General features: G+C 43.7%; 1 protein-coding gene across 2 annotated transcripts in view; it reads right to left on the reverse strand.

Moving 5' to 3' along the window:
* LOC137297068 (WASH complex subunit 4-like) overlaps positions 1–26,607 on the reverse strand; it is a 74,550-nt gene that overhangs the window by 35,262 nt on the left and 12,681 nt on the right. For both annotated transcript variants that reach the window (XM_067829037.1, XM_067829038.1), the window contains exons 8-18: positions 21,740–21,843; positions 21,418–21,538; positions 19,413–19,530; positions 18,734–18,861; positions 18,371–18,531; positions 5,392–5,509; positions 4,919–5,044; positions 4,695–4,802; positions 4,283–4,373; positions 3,914–3,969; positions 2,051–2,130 (exon numbers count right to left, since the gene is read on the reverse strand). In XM_067829037.1, the coding sequence (XP_067685138.1) occupies positions 2,051–2,130; positions 3,914–3,969; positions 4,283–4,373; positions 4,695–4,802; positions 4,919–5,044; positions 5,392–5,509; positions 18,371–18,531; positions 18,734–18,861; positions 19,413–19,530; positions 21,418–21,538; positions 21,740–21,843 (1,211 nt within the window). The remainder of the gene's footprint in view (positions 1–2,050; positions 2,131–3,913; positions 3,970–4,282; positions 4,374–4,694; positions 4,803–4,918; positions 5,045–5,391; positions 5,510–18,370; positions 18,532–18,733; positions 18,862–19,412; positions 19,531–21,417; positions 21,539–21,739; positions 21,844–26,607) is intronic.

A 26,607-nucleotide genomic window follows, 5' to 3' on the forward strand; every position in this document is an offset into this window, starting at 1 on the left:
ACCATAGGTGACTGACAAGACATGTATCAATACTGATTCCTAAGTATCGCAGGTGACTGACAAGACATGTATCAATACTGATTCCTAAGTATCATAGGTGACTGACAAGACATGTATCAATACTGATTCCTAAGTATCACAGGTGACTGACAAGACATGTATCAATACTGATTCCTAAGTACCATAGGTGACTGACAAGACATGTATCAATACTGATTAATAAGCACCATAGGTGACTGACAAGACATGTATCAATACTGATTCCTAAGTATCGCAGGTGACTGACAAGACATGTATCAATACTGATTCCTAAGTATCATAGGTGACTGACAAGACATGTATCAATACTGATTCCTAAGTATCGCAGGTGACTGACAAGACATGTATCAATACTGATTCCTAAGTACCATAGGTGACTGACAAGACATGTATCAATACTGATTAATAAGCACCATAGGTGACTGACAAGACATGTATCAATACTGATTCCTAAGTATCGCAGGTGACTGACAAGACATGTATCAATACTGATTCCTAAGTATCGCAGGTGACTGACAAGACATGTATCAATACTGATTAATAAGCACCATAGGTTACTGACAAGACATGTATCAATACTGATTCCTAAGTATCGCAGGTGACTGACAAGACATGTATCAATACTGATTCCTAAGTATCGCAGGTGACTGACAAGACATGTATCAATACTGATTCCTAAGTATCGCAGGTGACTGACAAGACATGTATGAATACTGATTCCTAAGTACCATAGGTGACTGACAAGACATGTATCAATACTGATTCCTAAGTACCATAGGTGACTGACAAGACATGTATCAATACTGATTCCTAAGTACCATAGGTGACTGACAAGACATGTATCAATACTGATTAATAAGTACCATAGGTGACTGACAAGACATGTATCAATACTGATTCCTAAGTATCACAGGTGACTGACAAGACTTGTATCAATACTGATTAATAAGTACCATAGGTGACTGATAAGACATGTATCAATACTGATTAATAAGCACCATAGGTGACTGACAAGACATGTATCAATACTGATTCCTAAGTATCGCAGGTGACTGACAAGACATGTATCAATACTGATTCCTAAGTATCGCAGGTGACTGACAAGACATGTATCAATACTGATTCCTAAGTACCATAGGTGACTGACAAGACATGTATCAATACTGATTCCTAAGTATCGCAGGTGACTGACAAGACATGTATCAATACTGATTAATAAGCACCATAGGTTACTGACAAGACATGTATCAATACTGATTCCTAAGTATCGCAGGTGACTGACAAGACATGTATCAATACTGATTCCTAAGTATCGCAGGTGACTGACAAGACATGTATCAATACTGATTCCTAAGTATCGCAGGTGACTGACAAGACATGTATCAATACTGATTAATAAGTACCGTAGGTGACTGACAACACATGCATGAACACTCTCTGCCCATGTACCATACTTGAGCTATATTACAAGTATCGATACTGCTTTCCTAAAGTGCCATACCTTCTCTATCAGAAGCTTAAACTGTAGTAGCTGTATGCTTCAAAAACTATAGAGCTGGTCTTCAAATTAAACAGCAATGAGTGATTGTTGGTCAGAATCCATTAAACCAGGTAATGAATACTCCCTAACTTAGAGTGCACTTCTGCTGACAGAGAGTCTCAACTACGACTGTTAATTATGATGATGCATGAACAATTAAAGATATGCATACAGGCTCAAGACTGCATCTCTGACTTGTGAAACTTGACAATAACCGCAAGCTGCTATGTAGTATGCACCAATTTCTGCGTTAACATTCGTATTTCAATCTGAATGAAAGGTTTCAAGTCAGGCTTCTTCCTGTTGTTTCTTATCAAGATCAGTTTGTGTCTTATCATGACTGCTGCTGCTATTTCATGCTAAAACACACTAGAGTTATTGAGATGCTCTCTGGATCAGGGACGAACTTTCTTTCAGCAAGTGAATGTGAGCAAGTGTTGTGAAAGTTTCATGAACCATAAGTTGTCTTACTTCTCCCTCAGTTCACTGATGACTTCTAGTTTCCTCAAAGTTTCCGACAAACCATTCATCTCATCTTCCTTGAAGGACTTCTGGAATGCCCAAGACATAAATCACTTGAAACAGTGAACAGATAAACAAAGAAGCACCAGAATCAGTACTTAACTGAGAAAGTATACTCTAAAATATATGATACATCAGAAGCAAGCGATCCACACTCTTAGAGTATATCACACTTGTTCACACACAGTAACCATCCTGTCCTAGTGTCAACTCTATGACAAACTGGGGACTCATCCACTTTCCGCAAAGAGAGTGAGCGAGTCTAATTTTATGCTCCTTTCAGCAATATCCCAGCAATATCATGGCGGGTGACACCAGAAATGGGCTTAACACATTGTACCCCTATTGTTGGTATTGACCTCAGTCAGGTCTTCGGCGTGATGAGCGAGCACATCAACCAGATGGCTCATCTCCCTCCAAGTGTGAGCAAGGTAGCACTCACAGACCATGATGTGTAGCAGAAAATAACACTCTCTGACCTGTGTCAAGATAATGTCAAAACTATCTCATTTTGAGAATAAATTTCAGTTCTAACATACTGTGCATTTTCCATCATACTACAGTACATACAGTGTATGAAACTCCTAAAAGACTGGTAACTGAAAAATGTTGGAGGCCCTGTTAATACATAACCAGCCCTGTATTGACAATAGGAAACTAAGACAGGGGTGTAAAATAATGTAATTAATAAATTCATGTGTGATTGTTAAACACTATCAGTAAGAACAACAGTGTTCATTGGCTGAAAGCATTTTTAAACCATGTAATTTTCTGAATAAAATTGATATTTTACACTTATCCGGACTCATACTAATTGCTTATCTCCTCTTCAGTGGCAGTGGTAGTGGAACACCTGAAATCCCTTGAAGTTCCCGTCATAAAGAAGCGGAAGTAACATACACTCACCCATGTGTAGCCTCCCTTTTCCCTCGCCTAGGTCATGTGACCGGCCATGCTTGTTACTCTCTCCTTGTATATCGCCCGACACGCGAATATAGGAATTCGGCGTGATTGTGCGGGGTACCTGGGAGAGCTTTTGTCATGAGTCAGCAAAAGTATGAAATATCAATTTTATTCAGAAAATTACACATTTTTCCTTATCCTGACTCATGATAATTGCTTGCAGAATCCGACGTAAACGGCGGTGGGTCAGGCTGTAATTTACACTGTAAACATGATTTCATCAATGGAGACTAAGTCTTGGTTGACGAAATATGTGCTATATCAACACACAATAATCGTAAATAAACAAATTGTGATATGTATACATAAATCAAATACTGCATACGACATAAATATAGTTAAAGGACCGAAATAATTGAAAAACATATCGCCGTAGTGGAGTTTCCAGATAACTCCATCCGCCCTCGTCGGGCGATAAGGAGAGAATGACAAGCATGGCTGGTCACATGACCTAGGCGCAGGAAAAGGAGGCTACACATGACGGAGTTTATTCTACGTCCGCTTCTTTTTAGAAAGGAACTTCAAGGGATTTCAGGTGTTCCACTACCACTGCCAGGGAAGAGTGGATAAGCAATTAGCATGAGTCAGGTTAAGGAAAAATAATCATATTTAGTGTTAAATAAATGGGTTGATCTGTGGAAGTGACAGTTTGATTGATCGTGAACTATACTGACATCGTCTAGCTACCCACAGGGCTGGCTATAAAATAAAGTTGTAAGCCCTCCATATAACAAGCAAGCAGCGGGCCGCAGACACTATTTCATACACTGGTATAAACTGCTGAAAACAGCAACAATGTCAGTAATATTCTGAGGTCTAACAGAGCAGAGGAATTTTCTGCTTACTCACCATCTTTGTGCCAACGGCAAGGGCCAGTTTTGCAATCAGTCTTCTTTCTTTGGTACCTTAGAAAACAACAAGTCATCTGTCATCAATAGAAGAAAACAGGCACAACATTAGTTAATGTTACAGATAACAAACAAACTTAATCAAATATACCACTGACTTCAGATTCATGATCTATTACTGTGAAGAAACATTAACTGAGGTCACTATCGCGTACACTTCGAAGGGCATGGTCACAGTGACTAAAATCACAAAGGTTTGGAACAGCAACACTAGTCATGGAGATTGTGACCAAATTCATAACAATACATGAGCTTCAGATGCCAAATTCTGTGGCAAAAATAACCAGCTGGAAGACAAAACGACATGTACCTGGTCCATTAAGAGCTGACTCGGCCAGTACAAGAGCCGACAAGACGTCCAATCGCCGCTCACTGTAACGCTTGTCAGATGTGATCCTTTTCTGGAAGGAGGGGACAATCAGTACTTACCAAAGACAACTGAGCAACTAACAACTGAATTTTCAAAGACTCAAGCATCAACTGAACAACAGGGAACGCTATCACACTTAAAAATGTTGAACCTGACATAGCTTAAACTTCAACCAGGTTTACAACACTGTGCTGAAAATCACTTGCTGATATTTTGATTCTGACAAATGAAAAGTTTACTTTTCAGTCATTAACATAATGTTATTTTAATCATAAGAAAAAGTTCTCTAAAGATATGTAACAAAACTCTTTTTCAAGGAATCAAAACAAAACTAAAGTTTGAATGACTCTACCTTTGCTGTCCCGATCGCACTGAGAGCCAGGAAGCTGAGGTGCTGAATCACATGGTTCATGGACTCTGCAATCAGCATTGTGCGGCGGTGGAATGTATGCTCTATAGCCTGAAAGTTAAATCAGACGACTTTTCTGAAATGATTGCTACAAGTTCAGTAAAAGAAACAATATCAAGGAACTAGTGATATTGGTATTCAACAAATTGGCAACTGAATTGCAATACCTTCAGAAGCTCAACAAGTCGACAAAGGGAGAGCACAGCAGTCTTCGTCATAGGCTTCTGTAGAGATACGTGCAGGTTCATCACCGTCCTCACGAGATGACTCAAGTTGTAGGCGTACAACAAACCCTGTTAACATACTTCACAACTGAAGAAACACGTACAGTCAAGAACAGGTCTGTGAAATGAGATACAATCTCAGTGAAACATGTGACTATTTATCTGTGGCTATATCCTTGTGAAATGTGTGACAATATACCTGTGTACCTGTGATAAGTGACAACATACTTGTGACATGTGACAATGTAGCTGTGTATCTGTCAACTACCTGTGCACCTGTGACGTGACAATATACCTGTGACCTGTGACAATGTACCTGTGACATGTGATAACATACCTGTGAACCTGTGACATGTGACAACATACCTGTGACATGTCACAAGATACCTGTGTACCTGTGCCATATGACAACGTACCTGAATGAAGAGAACAGCTCTGTTGTTCAGGTCCTCCATGAGGGTAGCCCCACGTGACAAGTTAGACTCCATCTTGACCATCCACGCTGACACCTGTGTGCTGTACGTCTGAATGTCCCTGCACACAAATATTGCATCTCAAACACAAGGAAAATGTCATTCATTGTCACAGTCAGAATGATCTCACACAGCGTGTTAAAAGCTAAATCAGATTACAATTTGCGCAATGGCCACCATCAGGGTCAGGTCAGGCGTGCCAGTGATGGGAACAAACATTGATAGGCATTCTTCTGAATCCCGCAGGCTAATTCCTAAGACTGGACTGTCCAGCATATCCCATCTTGCAAATCATTTTAAACAGATGAATGTTTACTTTCAACCATATTCTTACATTAACATATCAGCTCATTCAGAATATCAGCACTAGAGAAAAAGATTAGTGTAGAATTTAGAACAACAACTTGGAACATGCCACATGTATGATTAATAATAATAAAAGCAAGAAACAAACAGGCAGAAATATGTACAGTCAAACTTCACTACCGCAAATAAATGTTAACACCACTTTGACAATTATTTCAAATATCAAGTGCTGGTAATTATTCCACAACCCAAACTAGTGGCAAGATTTTCACTAATGAATAATTATTTTAAACAAAGATCCTCATAATGTTTCCACCAACATGTCAACGATGACCTTGGACATTTAATTTGATACTCATCTCTTACACTCAAATTAGTTCACCTACTGAAAAAGAACAGGAAAATTTATGCAGTTGATAGATGACATGTCTTCAAAAGCAAAGGAGAAAACACATTTATACAAACCTGTAGAGGTTATGAATTCTTTGAAGAATGTCCTCCTTGGGGTACATATATAGCATTAAAATGTCCATTTAAAAATGCCTACGACAGTTGTAACAATATTGAATAAATATTTTACAAAACAAAAAACTCGTTTTTGTCTTGTGAGACCACCCCTACAGGGCCCCCACCCGGGCCCCTTAACAGCCAAGAGCAGGCAACTCTCGCCGTGTACCTCATACCTCACTTTTCATGCTGAGATTGTCAGACAGAATGTGGGGAGGCGGGTGGCCATACCCCAAGGAGGACATTCTTCAAAGAATTCATAACCTCTACAGGTTTGTATAATTCTTTTTCAGAAGTCCTCCTTGGGGTACATATATAGCATAAGACAGACTCCCAACGAACGTGAGTCGGGAGCGGCATTCTGTCTGCTGATGTGTACCCTACACACACTCTCATACACTGCCGAAGCTGCGAGAGATAGAGAAATACACTTACCCAATCACCAAGTCGCTGATGTCAATCAGGCGGGGGCGTGGCAACATAGGGCCGAAAGAGCCAATCGAGAATAACCCAGCAAAGGTGATGGACATATGACCACACCTCATGCCATTCACTGTAAATATTCCCCCAAACCAGCGAAGTAGTGCTGGGAATAACAGTGCAAGGGTAAATATGAGCGTATGTCGACACTAATAGTGAAAAAACCGTCTATAGGTAGTTTCTCTTTGTGTGTTTTTATTTTTTTTATATATAAAAACACCACCACCAGGGGATATCCGTCACCAATATAACAAGAAATGTTTCGTGAAAAACCCACCACCAGGAACATTTCATGATAAACAAAGTCGAGATCTCAAACGCCCATTCAGCTAGGGGAATCACGACTCTGCCCACTGGTGAGAACTGTATGGCCAAACCGAGCACGTTCCCGTGAATGTTTGTCCAGTTGGTAGTGATGGATAAACGTGCTCGGTCGGCTCCAAATAGCCGCAGAGCAGATCTCCTCAATGGGCAGAGCCGCGGCATAAGCCTGTGACGTAGCCACTGCCCTAACAGAATGAGCCTTTAACCCATTAGGGATAGGTAACCCTTTATGAGTATATGCCATACAAATGGCAGAGACAAGCCACCTAGATATGGTTTGCTTGTTCGCCGGCAGACCAGCTCTTCCCCCGCCATAACAACAAAACAACTGGTTATCTTTTCGGATATCAGCAGTTCGTTTGATATAAGCCCTAAGGGTCTTACGGACATCTAAGACGTGAGCACGTCGAAGAGAGGTACCGGGCGAGGGAGGCTGCATGAGCTTAGGGAGCTCGATAGGCGCTGTAACATGAAAAGCGCCTGCGATCTTAGGACGGTAAGAATCCGGCAGTCTAATACTGACCCTGTCTTTGTGAAAGACGGTCAAAGCAGGATCCGCTGACATAGCATGAATGTCACCTACCTGCCTGCCAGACGTTACCGCCACAAGAAAGGCAGCCTTCCACGTTAACAGCTGGAGAGAAAGCCCAAGAGAGCACCGTCAACAGGAATATGGAATGCCGAAATGGCCGTGGAATAGCCCCGGATAGTAGAGGGGGCTAGGCCTGACTCTAACCGGGACTGCAAAAATTCCAGTACTTCAACTAGAGTTGAAGAAAAGGGATCAAGAATCCCCCTGTTGACACACCAGCGCGCATAACAGGCCCATCTATCCTCATATTCAACGTTTGTCGAATCCCTCCGCGAAGCCAGAATTGTGTCTGCAACTGGTGCAGAAATTCCGCTCGCTTGGAGGCGATTCCTGACAGTGGCCAGGCCACCCACTGAATCCTGGGATTCGGGTGCGGCGCTCCGTTCTGGGATAGTAAGTCCGGTCGAAAGGGTAAAAGGACAGGAGGCAATCATCATTACCGGAAACCAGCTTTGAGACGACCAAAGAGGAGCAAGAAGCACTAACAGTCGAGCTGGTTGGGTGGCAAGCTGCGAGAGGACCCTGGGAATCAGCGGCAGAGGTGGGAACGCCCACAATACCCTGTCCGTCCAATCGAGCTGGAAAGCGTCCTGAGCGATGGCTCTCGGATCCGGTATCCGAGAACAAAACACCGGAATCTGGTTCGTCCCCCCAGAGGCAAACAGATCCACCTGGAACGATCCGAACAACCGGGAGATAATCCCGAATATCTCCCGATGCAACATCCACCCGTGAGGAGCTAGGACACGTCGAGAGAGCGCGTCTGCTCGAACATTGTCCACCCCGGGGAGATACACGGGACGCACCCGAACATTGAACCGGTCGCACCACTGTAGAAAGTGCCACGCCTCCTCTAGGAGGGACGGAGAAACCGTACCGCCCTGTTTCAGGATATAGGTCATTGCCGTCTGGTTGTCCATCTCTAGACGTACCACACAGCCTCGAACCGTCTCCCGAAAGTGTTGGAACACTAGCCGGACAGCTCTCAATTCGAGCACATTGATGTGCAGGCGCGTTTCGTGCCGTAACCATAGGCCCGAAACTGAATGGGCGCCCAGCACGCCACCCCACCCTGTGAGGGAAGCGTCCGTCTGAATTGAAAGGGTTGGTGAGGGAGCGTCCAGGGGTAACCCCCTGGATAGATTCCCTACCACTGTCCACCGCCGTAAATGAGGAAGGAGCCACTCCGGAGTGAGGAGAATCATCTCGTAACTCCTGCCGTGGGACCACATTCGCGCCAAGGCGCACTGAATGGGTCGCATCCTCAACCGCGCCCTCCAAACAACGTCCACCGTCGCTGCCATGTTGCCTAGCAACTGGAGCCAAACCCGAGCCGAAGCCGAGGGGGACTCGAGGAATTGCATAACAACTCTCTGAACTTTGGAGATCCGATCCGGCGACAGGGAGACTATGCCTCTCGCTGTGTCGAACCGTGCGCCTAAGAAAATCAGATCCTGTGTAGGAACTAGGTCTGACTTGAGATTGATAATCCAGCCCAACCTGGTGAGAATACACATTATGGCGAATGTTGCGTCTCGACTCAAGTGAGCGGCAAGTGCTCGTATAAGCCAATCGTCCAGGTACGGGTGACAACACCTGCCCTGTGACCTGGCCACTTGCTCTGGGATTAACATAAGCTTGGTGAATACCCTCGGAGCCGTAGCAATGCCGAAGGGAAGCACCCGAAACTGATAGCATACCCCGTCGAAGGAGAACCGCAGGTACTTCCTGAACTCGGGATGCATCGGAACATGCAGGTACGCATCCTTGAGGTCGATGGACGCAAGCCAGTCGCCTCTTTCTACAGATGAGATCACTGACCGTAGTGTCTCCATCTTGAATGACGGTACCTGCAGCATAGTGTTCAGCCGTTTGAGATTGAGAATCGGTCTGAACCCTCCGTCCTTTTTGGTGACCAGGAAATAAGTGGAGTAAAATCCCTCTTGTTCCTGGCCCCCTGGAACCACCTCGATGGCCGCCTTGTCCAGTAAAGACTGAACCTCGGCGCAGAGAACCTCGGCTTTCTCCGGAACTACCGGCACAGGAGTGCGCCGAATTCCGGAAAAGGGAGGCGGGTCTCTCTTCCATAGTGGTAAGTGGCCGTCCCTGAGTGTGGATAAGACCCAGGGGTTGGAGGTTACCTTTTCCCAATCCGACAGGAAGTGGGAAAGGCTGCCACCCACAGGAAGGTTTGGCAGAAGGCAATGACTTCCCTTTCCTCGGAAAAGGATGCTGGGGCGCCGCAGCCTTGCCCTTGCCCCTACCCTTACCCTTACCCTTCCGCGCCTGCAAGGGCTGTGCCCACTTAGCAGAGTCCTTGGCCGGAGCCGAAGGATAAGCGGAGGAAAGCACCGGGGGACGCGCACGAGAAGTGTGAGGCTGTTCTAACAAGGGTTTAGACTCCTTGAATGTAGACACAGCCTCCGCGGCCTCCCGGACTACTGATGCCGCTCCCGGGAAGAGAGTAGATCCCATCCGGAATGGCAGTGAAAGTAGCGCTTGTTGAGTGGCCGGCGAATACCGTGCCACGGACAGCCACAGTCTACGGAGGCCCATAACTGCAGACATCATCTGACACGCCGAGGACCTGATCGAGTCCCGCGCCAGATGTGACTGCACCTCCGTAAGCTGTTGAGCGAGCGTAGGGGAAACACACTCCTCCTCAACACCGCCGCCGTCAACAAGCCGACGCTGCAATACCGAAGTATATGCGGCGTGTATTGTGACTTTAAGGCATTGAGCTGCATTTCGGTACTGCTCCTCAAACGACCTATAAGCCGATTTGAGGGCAGTAACGTTAGAGGTGAACGGAGGCAGGCGGCATCCTTGCTTAGCCGAAGCTAAGGAGCTGCCAGAGGAACCCGCCAGGGCGACCGATGCATAGATACAGTCGTCGACCACTGGAGGGTTATACAAGTCAAGATCACCCATAAGGTAACGTCGGTCTAGCTCCGGCAAATCGAAGCGTGACCGCGCTCCCGTTAAAAGAGGGTTAATCACTTCTGACAATATAGAAGGGAGGATGCGCAACCGAGAATCCACCACCTTGGCTGGGGCAAAAGCCTCACCCGGCAGTCGGAATTCCTCGGGGTCAGGTGTCGCCGAAGCAACCATGACCTGCGGTAGGACAGAAGCGATACGCTCCCGTACCTGCCTCAGCGAGGCGCCGAGCGAAAACGAAAACTCACTCGGCCCACCCCGGTCCTCCCCCTCCTCCATTATCTCCTCGGCGCGATCCCCCATGAGTGACACCTCAGATCTGTCATCTAAGGATAGCTCTGGGGGATCGGTCGAGGGAACATCCGAAAGAGAGAGAGGCCCGAGCAGAGCTGAGCGGCCCGACGCCATAGACCCGACGCCCGAGACTGAATCTGGGTGGCGGATCGCCGGCAACGCTCCCAACATAGGTATGGTCCCATGACCAACACTGGCAACCTCGGAGTGGCTGGCAACCGACTCTAAAGTCAGTTCCTGCGCACCCCTAATGGAAGTCTCCACACCGGCGCCAGAGGCGTGGCTGGGGAGTCCCATGGAAGCCGAAGCCGGATACACACCCGACTCCGGACGAACGCCGATCTCCTGACGGAGACCGGACATCGCGTCCGAAATCAGGGTATGCACCGACGCCATTTGCTGCTGTAACAAAGACGAAAGTAAATCAAATGTTAACGGTTGCGAGGGTTCAGTGGGAGGTGCTGCGGAGGTAGAAGCCACCGCTGGAGGTGGAGCCGAAGTACCCTTCGCTGGTTTTGCCGTATCCCCCCCCCCGAGATTGAAGCCGAAGACGCCTTCTTAATATCTTTTTTGGCTTTTTTTGAAGGCGGCTCCTGAGCCCAAATATCCCCCCCCGTCTGGATCAAAGATCTATAAAAGATCAAGTCTGCATGACGGGATTTTTGAGCCCTGGGGGAAAAGTCCTGACATACGGTGCATCCTTGCTCGTCGTGAGCTTCCTCCGCCAAGTAACGCAGGCACAGAATATGCTTATCCCTCGGGGGGAGTTCTGCGTTACAAGTAGCACACCCCTTGAACTGGAAAAAACCGAACCGTGCTATGATTAATAGCAAGGCCCGTTAATCCAACAAACACATGAGTATTTAACAGAAACAATAATACGCACTGGCGATATTTAACCGTTAAATAATAAGAAAGCTATTTATGAAAACATACAATAGCATATAAGGATTTCTTTATCATGGAAAAGAAAGGTAGAAAACCATACAAATATCCGGTTTGTATTTAAAACCACCTAAAAGAATAGGCAGAAGAAATAACCACCAGGTACGTGCTGCCCGCCATCTTGTCAGCCACATGGCTGAAGATCACGGTAGCCACGGAAAGTTACAACATTTCATGAATGAAAAAGAGTGAAATATGCATTCCTAATACCGCCCGTGCGTTAAAAAGGAACCATACATACAGTTTTCGTAGCTTTCTCACTCATTTCTCTTCAATTCGTAGGTTCTCTAAATATGAGAGCTTGCTGATGGACGACTGTCCTCAATGACGACAGCATGAAAAGTGAGGTATGAGGTACACGGCGAGAGTTGCCTGCTCTTGGCTGTTAAGGGGCCCGGGTGGGGGCCCTGTAGGGGTGGTCTCACAAGACAAAAACGAGTTTTTTGTTTTGTAAAATATTTATTCAATATTGTTACAACTGTCGTAGGCATTTTTAAATGGACATTTTAATGCTATATATGTACCCCAAGGAGGACTTCTTCTGAAAAAGAATCTGCTGTTGACCACTGGGAAACTAGTGTCAATGAGATGAGAGTTAATGGTGACAAGCAATGTACAACACAGAAGGGTGTTAGTCTGAGGTGTTACTGAAGCTGAGAGAAACACTGATGAGGTAGGAGATATTCTACTGGATTTGGTCCCACCCTGCATTGACTGCACTCCTTTCACAGCATGGCAGTACAGTGTGAAAGAGAAATCCGTATGATACTGGATACCATATGATTTATCTCGGCACCATTTCTCTCTGCATGAACAACTGTATCAACTATCTACAAAGGAATACGTCTTGAATGTTTGTATGTATGAGTGAGCAGTCAGATGAACCGATGTCATGTGTACATTGACACATCTGGGGGTTTTCAAAGATACATTGTTACAACACAGGGGATACTGAAAATATCCTGGAAATGCTGAGGTACCAGTACACCAGGGTACTAGTAGACTTCGACACCAGGGTACTAGTAGACCTCGATACCAGGGCACAAGTAGACCTTGATACCAGGGTACAAGGACACTAGTACACTGGGATGCCAAGGTTCCAGTACACCTGGATGCCAAGGTACCACTATTTCAAGATGGCAGTACATCTAGATGCCAGAGCATAAGGACACCAGTACACCTGGATGCCATGATACAAGCCCATTAGAACAACTGGATGCCAGGGTACAAGGACACTAGTACACCTGGATGCCAATGTTCCAGAACAGTATAGTAGAGATCTGTGCAAATGGGAACAAATGACATATTTCAACCAAGTCAGTGAGCCTGACCACCCAATTTCATTAGTTGACTCTTACAGCAGCTACGGTCACCTTTTGTAGCAAGCACTGGTTGCTGAAGACCTATTTTACCCCATATCTTCACAAGTCTAAGGAAATTGTTCAAGAATGGGAGTTAAGCTTAATCTTAGTAAAGGTTAGTAAATGAATAGAGCATCTGATTGCTAACTGAAATGAGATTATGCAGATCTAACTTTTACCATTGTAGTGCTTGGAATTGGATAAAATCTCACAACTGATAACTGCCTCACTACCAACAAGAAATCACCGAAATAAATTGGTTAACATTTTTCAGATTTTCGTATTCAGGTTGTTACTGCAGATACGTATAAATGAAATTCCTTTTCAGGAGGTGATAATTTCAAACATATGTTCCAGTGTTAACTGTTTTATAGACTAAAACAGGTGCTAAAAATATCATTTGTGTTCAGTCATGAGTAAATTGCTTGGTTGTTTCAACACTGCGTCCAATTTTCAATTATTGAACTGGAAGTCCTCTAGTAGAGAACCATGTGGGTATGGTATATTGACAAACATCAACATCACAGATGAATTGCCTGAGGGGATGAATGAGTGAGTGAGTTTAGTTTTACACCGCACTCAACAGTATTCCAGCTATATGGCAGCCAGGGATTGAAACAAGTGATGATGAGAACCTGGTACAACTAAGGGAGGCAACTCTGAGAACAGAGGATTGTGGATTTTAGTACCTAAAATCACTGCTGCCAGTGACCTGCAGCTGGGAGGCAATGATGGACAGACAAATCATCTGTGTTTGCTAACGACAACAAACTCACAAATCAGAAACAGTGAATGAACTACTACAACATAGAGACATCACAATAAACATATTAACATATTTGTTGCTATGGTGTGTTAGTAGATGAGATGAGAACTGATGAGAGGGATGCCACTGACTCCAATATGATGGTGATATGTTTGTACACATATTCCCCCTATTCTGACAGTTGCAGTTCAGAGCAAGCCTCATCACTGACGTACAGAGATGCATTAACCACCATTGTAAAGTAACTCAACTAGACACTGAAAATGTAGCCATGGATATTTCTCTGCATCTCATTGTTCTAGGGCAGCTGACTGAAATAACAGTACAACATTTCAAAAATCTATTTCTGAGAAGTAGTGAGTTATGAATGTGCTTGGTTTGAGAGACTCATGAAGCAAGAGATCCTGCTGTCCTACAACTGTCATCAGGGCTATCAATGTTGTCCTGGTGTGTCAACAGCAGTAAGGAAATACTGGAGAAACTGATTTCAGTAGCAATGACCGAGTGTGAGCAGCATCCCCCTCCTACTGCACTAGCACAGAGATGATGAATGGGCTACCCACCTGTGTCTGCAGCAGGGCGGAAGAAGAGAGTGAACACGGTTACATGAGTCCAGAGATGATCATGATGATGGTGAAATAATACATATGCCTACATCAACTACCACACACCTACATCTGCCTACATCAACTACCACACACCTACATCTGCCTACATCAACTACCATACATTTACATCTGCCTACATCAACTACCACACATCTACGTCTGCCTACATCAACTACCGCACATCTACATCTGCCTACATCAACTACCGCACACCTACATCAACTACCACACACCTACATCTGCCTACATCAACTACCTCACATCTACATCTGCCTACATCAACTACCACACATCTACATCTGCCTACATCAACTACCACACATCTACGTCTGCCTACATCAACTACCACACACCTGCATCTGCCTACATCAACTACCACACACCTACATCTGCCTACATCAACTACCATACATCTACATCTGCCTACATCAACTACCACACACCTGCATCTGCCTACATCAACTACCACACACCCACATCAACTACCACACACCTACATCTGCCTACATCAACTACCACACATCTACATCTGCCTACATCAACTACCACACACCTGCATCTGCCTACATCAACTACCACACACCCACATCAACTACCACACACCTACATCTGCCTACATCAACTACCACACACCTACATCTGCCTACATCAACTACCACACACCTGCATCTGCCTACATCAACTACCACACACCCACATCAACTACCATACACCTACATCTGCCTACATCAACTACCACACACCTGCATCTGCCTACATCAACTACCACACACCTACATCTGCCTACATCAACTACCACACACCTGCATCTGCCTACATCAACTACCACACACCTACATCTGCCTACATCAACTACCACACACCTGCATCTGCCTACATCAACTACCACACACCTACATCTGCCTACATCAACTACCATACATCTACATCTGCCTACATCAACTACCAGATATCTACATCTGCCTACATCAACTACCACACACCTACATCAACTACCGCACATCTACATCTGCCTACATCAACTACCACACACCCACATCAACTACCGCACACCTACATCTGCCTTCATCAACTACCACACACCTAAATCTACCTACATCAACTACCATACATCAACATCTGCCTACATCAACTACCACAAACCTCCATCTGCCTACATCAACTACCACACACCCACATCAGCTACCACACATCTACATCTGCCTACATCAACTACCACACATCTACATCTGCCTACATCAACTACCACACACCTACATCTGCCTACATCAACTACCACACACCTACATCTGCCTACATCAACTACCACACATCTACGTCTGCCTACATCAACTACCACACACCTGCATCTGCCTACATCAACTACCACACATCTACATCTGCCTACATCAACTACCACACACCTGCATCTGCCTACATCAACTACCACACACCTACATCTGCCTACATCAACTACCACACATCTACGTCTGCCTACATCAACTACCACACATCTACATCTGCCTACATCAACTACCACACATCTACATCTGCCTACATCAACTACCACACACCTGCATCTGCCTACATCAACTACCACACACCTACATCTGCCTACATCAACTACCACACACCTACATCTGCCTACATCAACTACCACACACCTACATCTGCCTACATCAACTACCATACATCTACATCTGCCTACATCAACTACCATACATCTACATCTGCCTACATCAACTACCACACATCTAAATCTGCCTACATCAACTACCATACATCTACATCTGCCTACATCAACTACCATACATCTACAACTGCCTACATCAACTACCATACATCTACATCTGCCTACATCAACTACCACACACCTACATCTGCCTACATCAACTACCATACATCTACGTCTGCCTACATCAACTACCACACATCTACATCTGCCTACATCAACTACCACACATTTACATCTGCCTACATCAACTACCACACATCTACGTCTGCCTACATCAACTACCATACATCTACATCTGCCTACATCAACTACCACACACCTGCATCTGCCTACATCAACTACCATACATCTACGTCTGCCTACATCAAGTACCATACATCTACGTCTGCCTACATCAACTACCATACATCTACGTCTGCCTACATCAACTACCATACATCTACGTCTGCCTACATCAACTACCACACACCTGCATCTGCCTACATCAACTACCATACATCTACGTCTGCCTACATCAAGTACCATACATCTACGTCTGCCTACATCAAGTACCATACATCTACGTCTGCCTACATCAACTACCATACATCTACGTCTGCCTACATCAACTACCATACATCTACGTCTGCCTACATCAACTACCACACATCTACGTCTGGCTACATCAACTACCACACATCTACGTCTGCCTACATCAACTACCATACATCTACATCTGCCTACATCAACTACCATACATCTACATCTGCCTACATCAACTACCACACATCTACATCTGCCTACATCAACTACCATACATCTACATCTGCCTACATCAACTACCACACATCTACATCTGCCTACATCAACTACCACACATCTACATCTGCCTACATCAACTACCACACATCTACATCTGCCTACATCAACTACCACACACCTACATCTGCCTACATCAACTACCACACACCTACATCTGCCTACATCAACTACCACACACCTACATCTGCCTACATCAACTACCATACATTTACATCTGCCTACATCAACTACCACACACCTGCATCTGCCTACATCAACTACCACACATCTACATCTGCCTACATCAACTACCACACATCTACGTCTGCCTACATCAACTACCACACACCTGCATCTGCCTACATCAACTACCTCACACCTACATCTGCCTACATCAACTACCACACATCTACATCTGCCTACATCAACTACCACACACCTGCATCTGCCTACATCAACTACCACACACCTACATCTGCCTACATCAACTACCATACATCTACGTCTGCCTACATCAACTACCACACATCTACATCTGCCTACATCAACTACCACACACCTGCATCTGCCTACATCAACTACCACACATCTACATCTGCCTACATCAACTACCACACATCTACGTCTGCCTACATCAACTACCACACACCTGCATCTGCCTACATCAACTACCACACACCTACATCTGCCTACATCAACTACCATACATCTACATCTGCCTACATCCTGCCTGTGCAGCAGGTGACGATGCTAACATGTTATGACAAAGTACCCATAACACATGGTGATGAATTCTGGGTGCTAACTCTGATATCCAATTATGGTAACTTGAAACCAGAAAATTAAGAGCAATAGCTCAAATGCCAAATGCTAAATTATCTTATACTAAAATACCTACTGCTCAAATACCTAATGCTCAGATCACTAAGCTCATATGTCTGATGCTCAAATGTCTCCAGGTCTAATACATAAGCCTATACTTGGGTGACAGCTATCTTTTCTTAGTTCATAATTTTTCAATTGCCTTTTTGCCACTTTTGTAAAATACAGGACTTAAAACAATCTAACTGGAAAACATAATGGTGTGGCTTCTGCTGACTTAATGCCAATACAGGAGTCAGTTCTACACCATTGTTAACACTACTATGATGACAGGCACAGGGGAAATGGCCTCTCCACACACTGTACCCATGAGGGGCTGACAAAGGCTAACCAGTGTCTATGTACACAAAACTTAGTATACTAAACTTGGTACAAGCAATAATCTAAACTTAGTCATGTCACACCAACACATTAAATACGTACTTGGTGAGCATCTGTGTTCTGGCATTGAGCCAAGCTGTCTGGGAGGGTCCGACAGCTGACTGGGCCTTGCGGTCCAATAGCTGCGCCAAGTTCGGCATCTTGGTTGTAAGGAAGTTGTTAGGAAACCACACCACGTTGCCGATCAGGTGGATACAGGGCACCTGGCCAGACAGGGAGCTTAGTCAGTTACAGGTGACACAGTTGGGTTTAATTGTAGGTATCTAGTTGTACACCATGCATGCAACTGCTGTGTGTGGGAGGAAAGGTCAATGTGACACAAGATCATGATGAAATAATTCTAAAAATAAAGTTTCATCACTGTCCAGAGAATATCTAAGGATTGTCCGAGAGTCTATAGCCTACCTTCTTGTAGATGTCCCACAGGGCTTTGAACAGCTTCTTGTCTAACACTCGGAATATCTGGAAGTGGAGCACATACAGACCACAAGCCCCCACAAATCTGTACCGCTGATCGATCTCATTGACCTCACCTGGAAAATACATAAACCATTTGTCAGACAGGTCTCTTCAAGTCTATAATGTTAATACTGTTCACATGGTTCCTTGCAGGACCTTGCTTCAATCATGATGACATCATTAACTTGTTTTAAGAAACATGTAGCAGAAAAGTAAAAGTTTAAGTAAAACATGCAACACCTAAACTATGCAACATTTCAATGTGATGACACACAAAGGTGCAACAGCACCTACACAAATAGCCATTATCTTTTTTCACATTAATTGACTTAAAAAGTGTTCAGAGTTCAAATAGTGAGTTCAGAGTTATATTAACTAACACATATCACGAATATTGCACATTTGCACATATTTCTTGTCTACAATTGCTGGCTCAGGGATGTGCTCTAGCAAGGTGATACTAGAGGCTGGAAAGTCTTGTCATCGTTTACACTATGTGACATAGGAGTGATTTCAGAACATTTTGAACGCTCAGTTTGTTACTATATATTTTTATCTCACTAGATGGGAACATGTGACCATGTTTGAAATGCATTATGTTTGAGTGAGTGCATGATTGTCTTACCCATCCTGCTTTCAAGCTCCATGACATAATCTCGGATGTTAACAGCAAACTCTTCAGCGAATGCACTGTTCTTGGAGACATTGACCCTGGGGTCATCAAACACCTGCTCCACACAGTTCTACATAGAAAACGCAAGAATATGTCATAAAACATAGGCAATCTGTTGAGCAGTCACTCAAATACACAAGTAGAAGATGAACTATGTGGTTCCTTCATTTTAAAATTAATCAAGAGCTTGGTCCAAATACACCATGGCCTGGTCACTGATGATTGATCAGTGAATTATCAAGGATGTACCCCAAGATGCAAATTCACTGACCAATCAACAGCAACCAAGTCATGGTGTATTTGGACCAAGCTCGAGTGATTGGATGAAGTAATTACATTACAAGTTATCACATCGTGTCGAGGGAAATACAGGGTTTTGTCAGTCCCAAGTAAGGCTGTATTCCCCTCTCCGAACCCATAATTCCCTCGACACGATGTGGTAATGCATATATCTAGCTGCATGTTTTCACTAAAGCAAAACAACACGCATCAAATTGACTTGTGTTTATATACATGAGATGCCTCTGTTTGACCTCAATGCACTGCATGTTACTAAAGGCTTGTCGATGCACGCTTTTCTCACTTTGCGTCGTCACTGAGGCGTAGTGGGGTGGTATGACTTTCGTAGCAGGATTACACGACTTTTATACTCCCGCTCACGGATCGTGATGGATGTACATGGTATCAGAGTCACGTGGGCCAATCAAAACTCGACATTCTTACATGAGGCTAGATAATGTACCATGACCACATTCTGCATTCATGGACAGGATGTACCCCAAGATGCAAATTCACTGACCAATCAACAGCAACCAAGTCATGGTGTATTTGGACCAAGCTCGAGTGATTGGATGAAGTAATTACATTACAAGTTATCACATCGTGTCGAGGGAAATACAGGGTTTTGTCAGTCCCAAGTAAGGCTGTATTCCCCTCTCCGAACCCATAATTCCCTCGACACGATGTGGTAATGCATATATCTAGCTGCATGTTTTCACTAAAGCAAAACAACACGCATCAAATTGACTTGTGTTTATATACATGAGATGCCTCTGTTTGACCTCAATGCACTGCATGTTACTAAAGGCTTGTCGATGCACGCTTTTCTCACTTTGCGTCGTCACTGAGGCGTAGTGGGGTGGTATGACTTTCGTAGCAGGATTACACGACTTTTATACTCCCGCTCACGGATCGTGATGGATGTACATGGTATCAGAGTCACGTGGGCCAATCAAAACTCGACATTCTTACATGAGGCTAGATAATGTACCATGACCACATTCTGCATTCATGGACAGGATTTTTAATTTAAAATGCTTCTGTTTTAGACTAGCGTCATGTCTAGTCACAAGTGGGATTATACTGTAGGCGACATAACACTGTCACTAATAGCTGACAAATTTGAAGGTGCTAAACTTGAGGATGACACACTTGATGACATCACTCTCTCACAAGCTGTGGATATAATGACAACTAAATCTACAGTGTTGAAATCACGTGAATGTGCAACATTTACCAGAACCGTATTTCCAATAATTATTGAGTTCCAAAATTGAGAAAGTGCTTAAAACAATTAAGTACTTTGTGAAATGTTTCATGATGTATCTGTAACCATGTTTCTGACATACTTGTCATTATTTTCATTAAAAAAAAAAGAAATGTTGGTTGTTTTTTTAGAAGTATTACGTCCATCTGAGACAGACAGTTATGTTTGTTAAATGTAGGCGTGGCTAAAATAGTAAACAGCCAGTCAGGAAGTTGTTTTCGAAGGCAGCTCAAAACTGTGGTGTAAGTATACAATTCACCATGGCTGAGATCAAAGGGACAGCAGTCAGAGCATGGTACAAGTTGCAAATTGTTCTCCCTTTTGAAAAGCTGACAACAAACACCTTATAACTTGACACTGTCCAGCCAGACGACACTTTTGAAATGAGAGAGAACTTGTTAGCATTATTACCTGGAAGATGAATCCGTCCAGCAGCCTTCCTTCAAGCATCATCATCAGCTTTTCAAATGGTCGGAGTTTCTCATCAGTTGTGTTAAACTTGGTGGGATTGTGACGAACAGATTTCACCATTCTGAAGCAACAGCGGTAATAATTGGAAACATTAGTTGCTGAAACCTACGAGTGTTAACTAAACACTAAATTTTCATACTTTCAATTACACAGGACAAAAGAGTATCAAGTAAAACTGATGAACGTTGACACTATTTGTGAGGGAAGTCATTAAATGTCACTGTAGGTTGACACTTGGAACAACTCCAGGCTAATGTCTCACCTCTTGTAGAGTGTCCAGTGATCCTTGAGACTGGCATGGTTGTCCACAATCTCATCCAGAGTGATGAGCACACCCAACATGTCGGCCAGGTGAGCAAACACAACCTGCAGTACAAAACACAATCCATTATGTTTCACACACTTTGAGACACACAGCCAACATACCGTATATTACAGCAGATAGGCAGTTGTTATAGATAAGAACAGGTTCCATACAACCCTTTCTGGCTAAGCCATCTTGAAATACCTATTGTTGGGTATACATTCATCCACACCACCGAGGATTATTGCCCCGACATATATGTGTTCTTTCAGCATTCTTACAATAATGATGATCAGTGTCTTTTCCTGATGAAATTATGCAAAACATTTTCATCAAAATGAAGATATCACAGGGGCTGGAAACCACAAGGCAAAGACAAGATGAAATATCTTATGACATTTTACCTTGAATAAAGCTAAGATTATTCCTAATTTGTGAATACTGTTGACAACAGCCTACTCATATGACACTATCTGTAGACACTATCTGTAGACACCAGCTGTGAGACACAAGCAGTAGACACTAGCTGCAAGACACAAGCTGTGAGACACAAGCTGTAGACACTATCTGTAGACACCAGCTGTGAGACACTAGCTGTGAGACACTAGCAGTAGACACTATCTGTAGACACTATCTGTAGACACTAGCTGTGAGACACAAGCTGTGAGACACTAGCAGTAGACACTATCTGTAGACACTAGGTGTGAGACACTAGGTGTGAGACACTAGGTGTGAGACACTATCTGTAGACACTAGCTGTGAGACACTAGCTGTGAGACACTAGCAGTAGACACTATCTGTAGACACTATCTGTAGACACAAGCTGTGAGACACAAGCTGTGAGACACTAGCTGTAGACACTATCTGTAGACACTATCTGTGAGACACAAGCTGTAGACACTATCTGTAGACACTATCTGTAGACACTAGATGTGAGACACAAGCTGTGAGACACTAGCTGTGAGAGACTAGCTGTGAGACACTAGCAGTAGACACTATCTGTAGACACTATCTGTAGACACTATCTGTAGACACTATCTGTAGACACTAGCTGTGAGACACAAGCTGTGAGACACTAGCTGTAGACACTATCTGTAGACACTAGATGTGAGACACAAGCTGTGAGACACTAGCTGTGAGACACTAGGTGTGACTGAAGAACTGTGACACTGACTGATATACATGTCATTGGCGTAACTGCTCCATGAGAAGAGGTCAGTAAGCCTGTGTGTCAATGTTGTTCTGCATCTAAACGATAGACTCCACATTGTCTGTCGACTAGTTTCCCATAGACTACATTTCATGCCTTATTGCCAGACTTAGTGAAACAGATCTAGTCCCGTAGAGTACATCAAAACAGTGAAGGAAGGTTCAACAATTTATTCCATATGTACAAGGAAAAATTGTCACACGTATGCAGGTGTTTTGAAGATAAAAACTGAAAAGATAAACCCCTTTCTTCAGGATAGTCTGGAGCAAATCGTCTGACATCATCATAAAGTGGGGCGGAGGTTGTAGGTAGTAAGAACTGAACATTTTCATATTGAAAATGAGTCGCTGTTTGCCTTAGCTTTTCTTTGGAACAAGAAATATTGGAGCATAAGAGCCTGGTGTCACGAGCGACTGGATTGCTAATTTTTCCAGCAGTATACCTATTGTGATGCATAGAATTTTTAGCAGGCTGGTTGGATAGGTTTGGTGGAACAGACTCATAGAAACAGGCAGCGTACTGATTTGTGGCTGTCTGTATCCTGAGGCTGGGGCATTCATGACGAATAGATCGCTCAATATTTTTCAGTTGGGTGTGAATAGTTCCAGTAGTCCGCCTACAGGTGTATATGCAATCGGCATGACTGGAGGGGAAAGGTCCCAGTTTGTGCGATGATGTCCTTGAGTCACTGTTGTCCCAAGCCAGCTCCAGTCCTGGTGACAGTCTAAGGGGATGGAATGACTTACATCCTCTTTGGCGATGAAAAGCCTGCCTCAAGACCAGGTTAGATGGAGTGAAGTAAGGTGTCTTATGCTGATGCAAAGCTTCCATCAACTGGGTTTTTTTGAAGTTGCATAAGATCCACTGATACAATATTTCATGTATCTGTCAATTAAAAACACATTCGGTGGACCATGGTTGTCAAAAGTTCAACCTTGTATCTATTCTGCCATGAAGAATGATCCAACACATCCAAAAAATTACACAGCTGGTCGAAAACAGTACACAACTGTTCAATAATCAGGTTTGTCGCACCTCTGATGTAATGGTTAGATACTGAATGTAGTAGTGTCTCATTCACTGTATCAATAGAGATAAAACAGAGTTCAAGGTTGGAAGGTTTCATTGAATGAATATTTCCAGGTGCACTATTTCTCTATCTTCAACCGGGAGTGGAGAAATATTCTTCTTTGAGCATTGTGTATTAATATCTTCAACCATTGTAGGAGCCAAGGCAAGACACATCAGACCATGTACATGTGCCGCACAGTTTGGGAATCTTGATGCAGAGAACCCATCTGGAATGCACCTAAGATTCTTGCAGGCCAAATCTAATGATCCTGTCATGTCCCAACAGTCTCATGGTGGTAAAGTAATGGATGACGTAACTTGTTTGAGTGGCATTTTAGAAGTTGAGGTGTACAAATAGGACAAATTGTTATGGATAACAAATTCTTTATTGCGTGAGTGCGACATTTCGATACAGATTCTTGTACCGTTGTCAAACAGCAGTGATGCATGAAATTAAGAACATGTGTATATATATACTAATTAAAACAATGAGATAACATAATATACAAGGAAAACACAACTGACAAAGCTAGCAACATGATGCCATGATTGGTGAAGCAGCAACCTGACGAAGCCAGTTAGTACACAAAGGAGAGTGAATAGAAGCCAGACATGTATGGATAAAGGAGTTACATTGAAGAATTAGATGTTTATACAATAGATTGGGCTTGGGAGCAGAGTGTATCATAAGCAGATGGAATGAATATCCTTGGTCACGGCTGATGGTTGGCTTGTGGCGTTTGATGTGAATGGCTTCAGTGAGCTTGCGTTTGGTGAAGTCCTTTTGGTTGTTGGCTAGGATGGTGATGCCAGACCACTCTATTTGATGATTAGGGTTTTCTTTGAAGTGGTCCGAGATGGCTGATTTGCTGTCCGAATTGGTAACAGAGGTACGATGTTCCTAGATTCAGGTTTTGATGGGTGATGATGTTTTGCCAGTGTAGCTTTGTCCACAATCACAGTTTATTTTCTAAATGACACATTTCCGGTTGTTGTTGACAGTGGGTTGCTCAACGAATCTACATGAGGAAATTGAACACCTGGGGGAAGTCTTTCTGGAACATAACCACTAACTCCCTGAAATAGTCAACCAAACCATTGAAGCCACACTGTCAACCCCTAACAAAACATCTAAACCAGATATTTAGCCCCTATCAAGATATCCATTCCTTATGTTGGAAAAATATTGCATCAGATCAGGAGGCTCCTGAAACAATAAGCTAAACACTCCCTTCTCGGCATCCCCCAGACGCAACAAACTCCTCCATGCTAACCGAAGAAAACAACCCACTGTCAACAATAAGAACCATCACCTAATGGGTGACATATCCTGTCCAGTTCATGCAATATGATGATGTACTGTCTCTTACTGAAATTCTATTTGATAATTTCAATTTCTCCATAATCCATGATAAAACCTTGCCTGGTTCAGTGATATCAAAACTCCCATCAGATCCAGATATTTTGGTGGAATGACTCGGTGACAAGGTCTTGTGTTGACGTATTGGAGTAGTAGTTGGTACAGCAGCAGCAGGTACTGGTATCGGCATAGATGTCGTAGGTACTGGAGGTACCGAAGCGCCAGATGCTGCATAGTTGTCAAGGCAGTAGTGAATGCTCGCAACATCATCTCAACATGACCTTGTTGATTTGAGATGACATTCCCTGTAGCTGCCAATGACAGAGGCGAGGTATGTTGCTGAGGTGGTATCTCACTATGACTACCCAAATCCATATTCCTAGGCTGAGGTACAATATTCTCTGAATCGCTGTCATAATTCGAACCCATGAGGTGCACTTGAAACTGTACTGGAAGATCTGCAGCAATTTGTTAGATGACTGTTCGCGTGAGTCCAAATCATGTGAATTCGATAAACGGTGATGGCGAAAGATTCAATGCATCACTTGGCACTGCCCGCATGACATGAGAGAGATCAACTGATTGTAGCATTGTTGGATCACAGACAGGTAGATTTTTCACACCTGTTGTTGTAGGTGATCACAACAACATAAGTCTGCCACGCCCAAACTTCCCACCTGGTTCGTCTTATCTTTGACCATGATTCTCGAACATACAGATGACTGATGCAACGAATCTAAATCTTCACTCCCCAATGAAAGGCAAATAAATATGAGTCTGAAGAAGTGTCCATAAAATCATCCCTAGGTTCAGACAATGGTGTGTGGGATCTCCCTATTTTTAAGAGAATCTACTTTCAACATTGTTGAAGAAGATGAGCCATGCTCTCCTGACATCTTCTGATAGTCTCTGTTCGCACACCGGCAGCACCCAACTTTCTTATATTCAGTGAAAGCTTCCGCAGACAAAGGTTTACAAGAGGAACAATGATTAGCCCAGAAGCAAAAACCCACACAATTCACACATGATGAGGATCAGCAACAGAAAAGATTATCACAAAGTTTCCTCTTTCCACAGGAAGATGTTTCTTTATTTCCCATATACTGTAAAATCACTTATTTTCGCGCAGCTTAATTTTCGCGGAAACAGAAAAATTGACTAATTCGCATGGTTTAATTTTCACGC

This window comes from Haliotis asinina, chromosome 9, assembly GCF_037392515.1.
Source record: "Haliotis asinina isolate JCU_RB_2024 chromosome 9, JCU_Hal_asi_v2, whole genome shotgun sequence".
Classification (NCBI taxonomy): Eukaryota; Metazoa; Mollusca; class Gastropoda; order Lepetellida; family Haliotidae; genus Haliotis; species Haliotis asinina.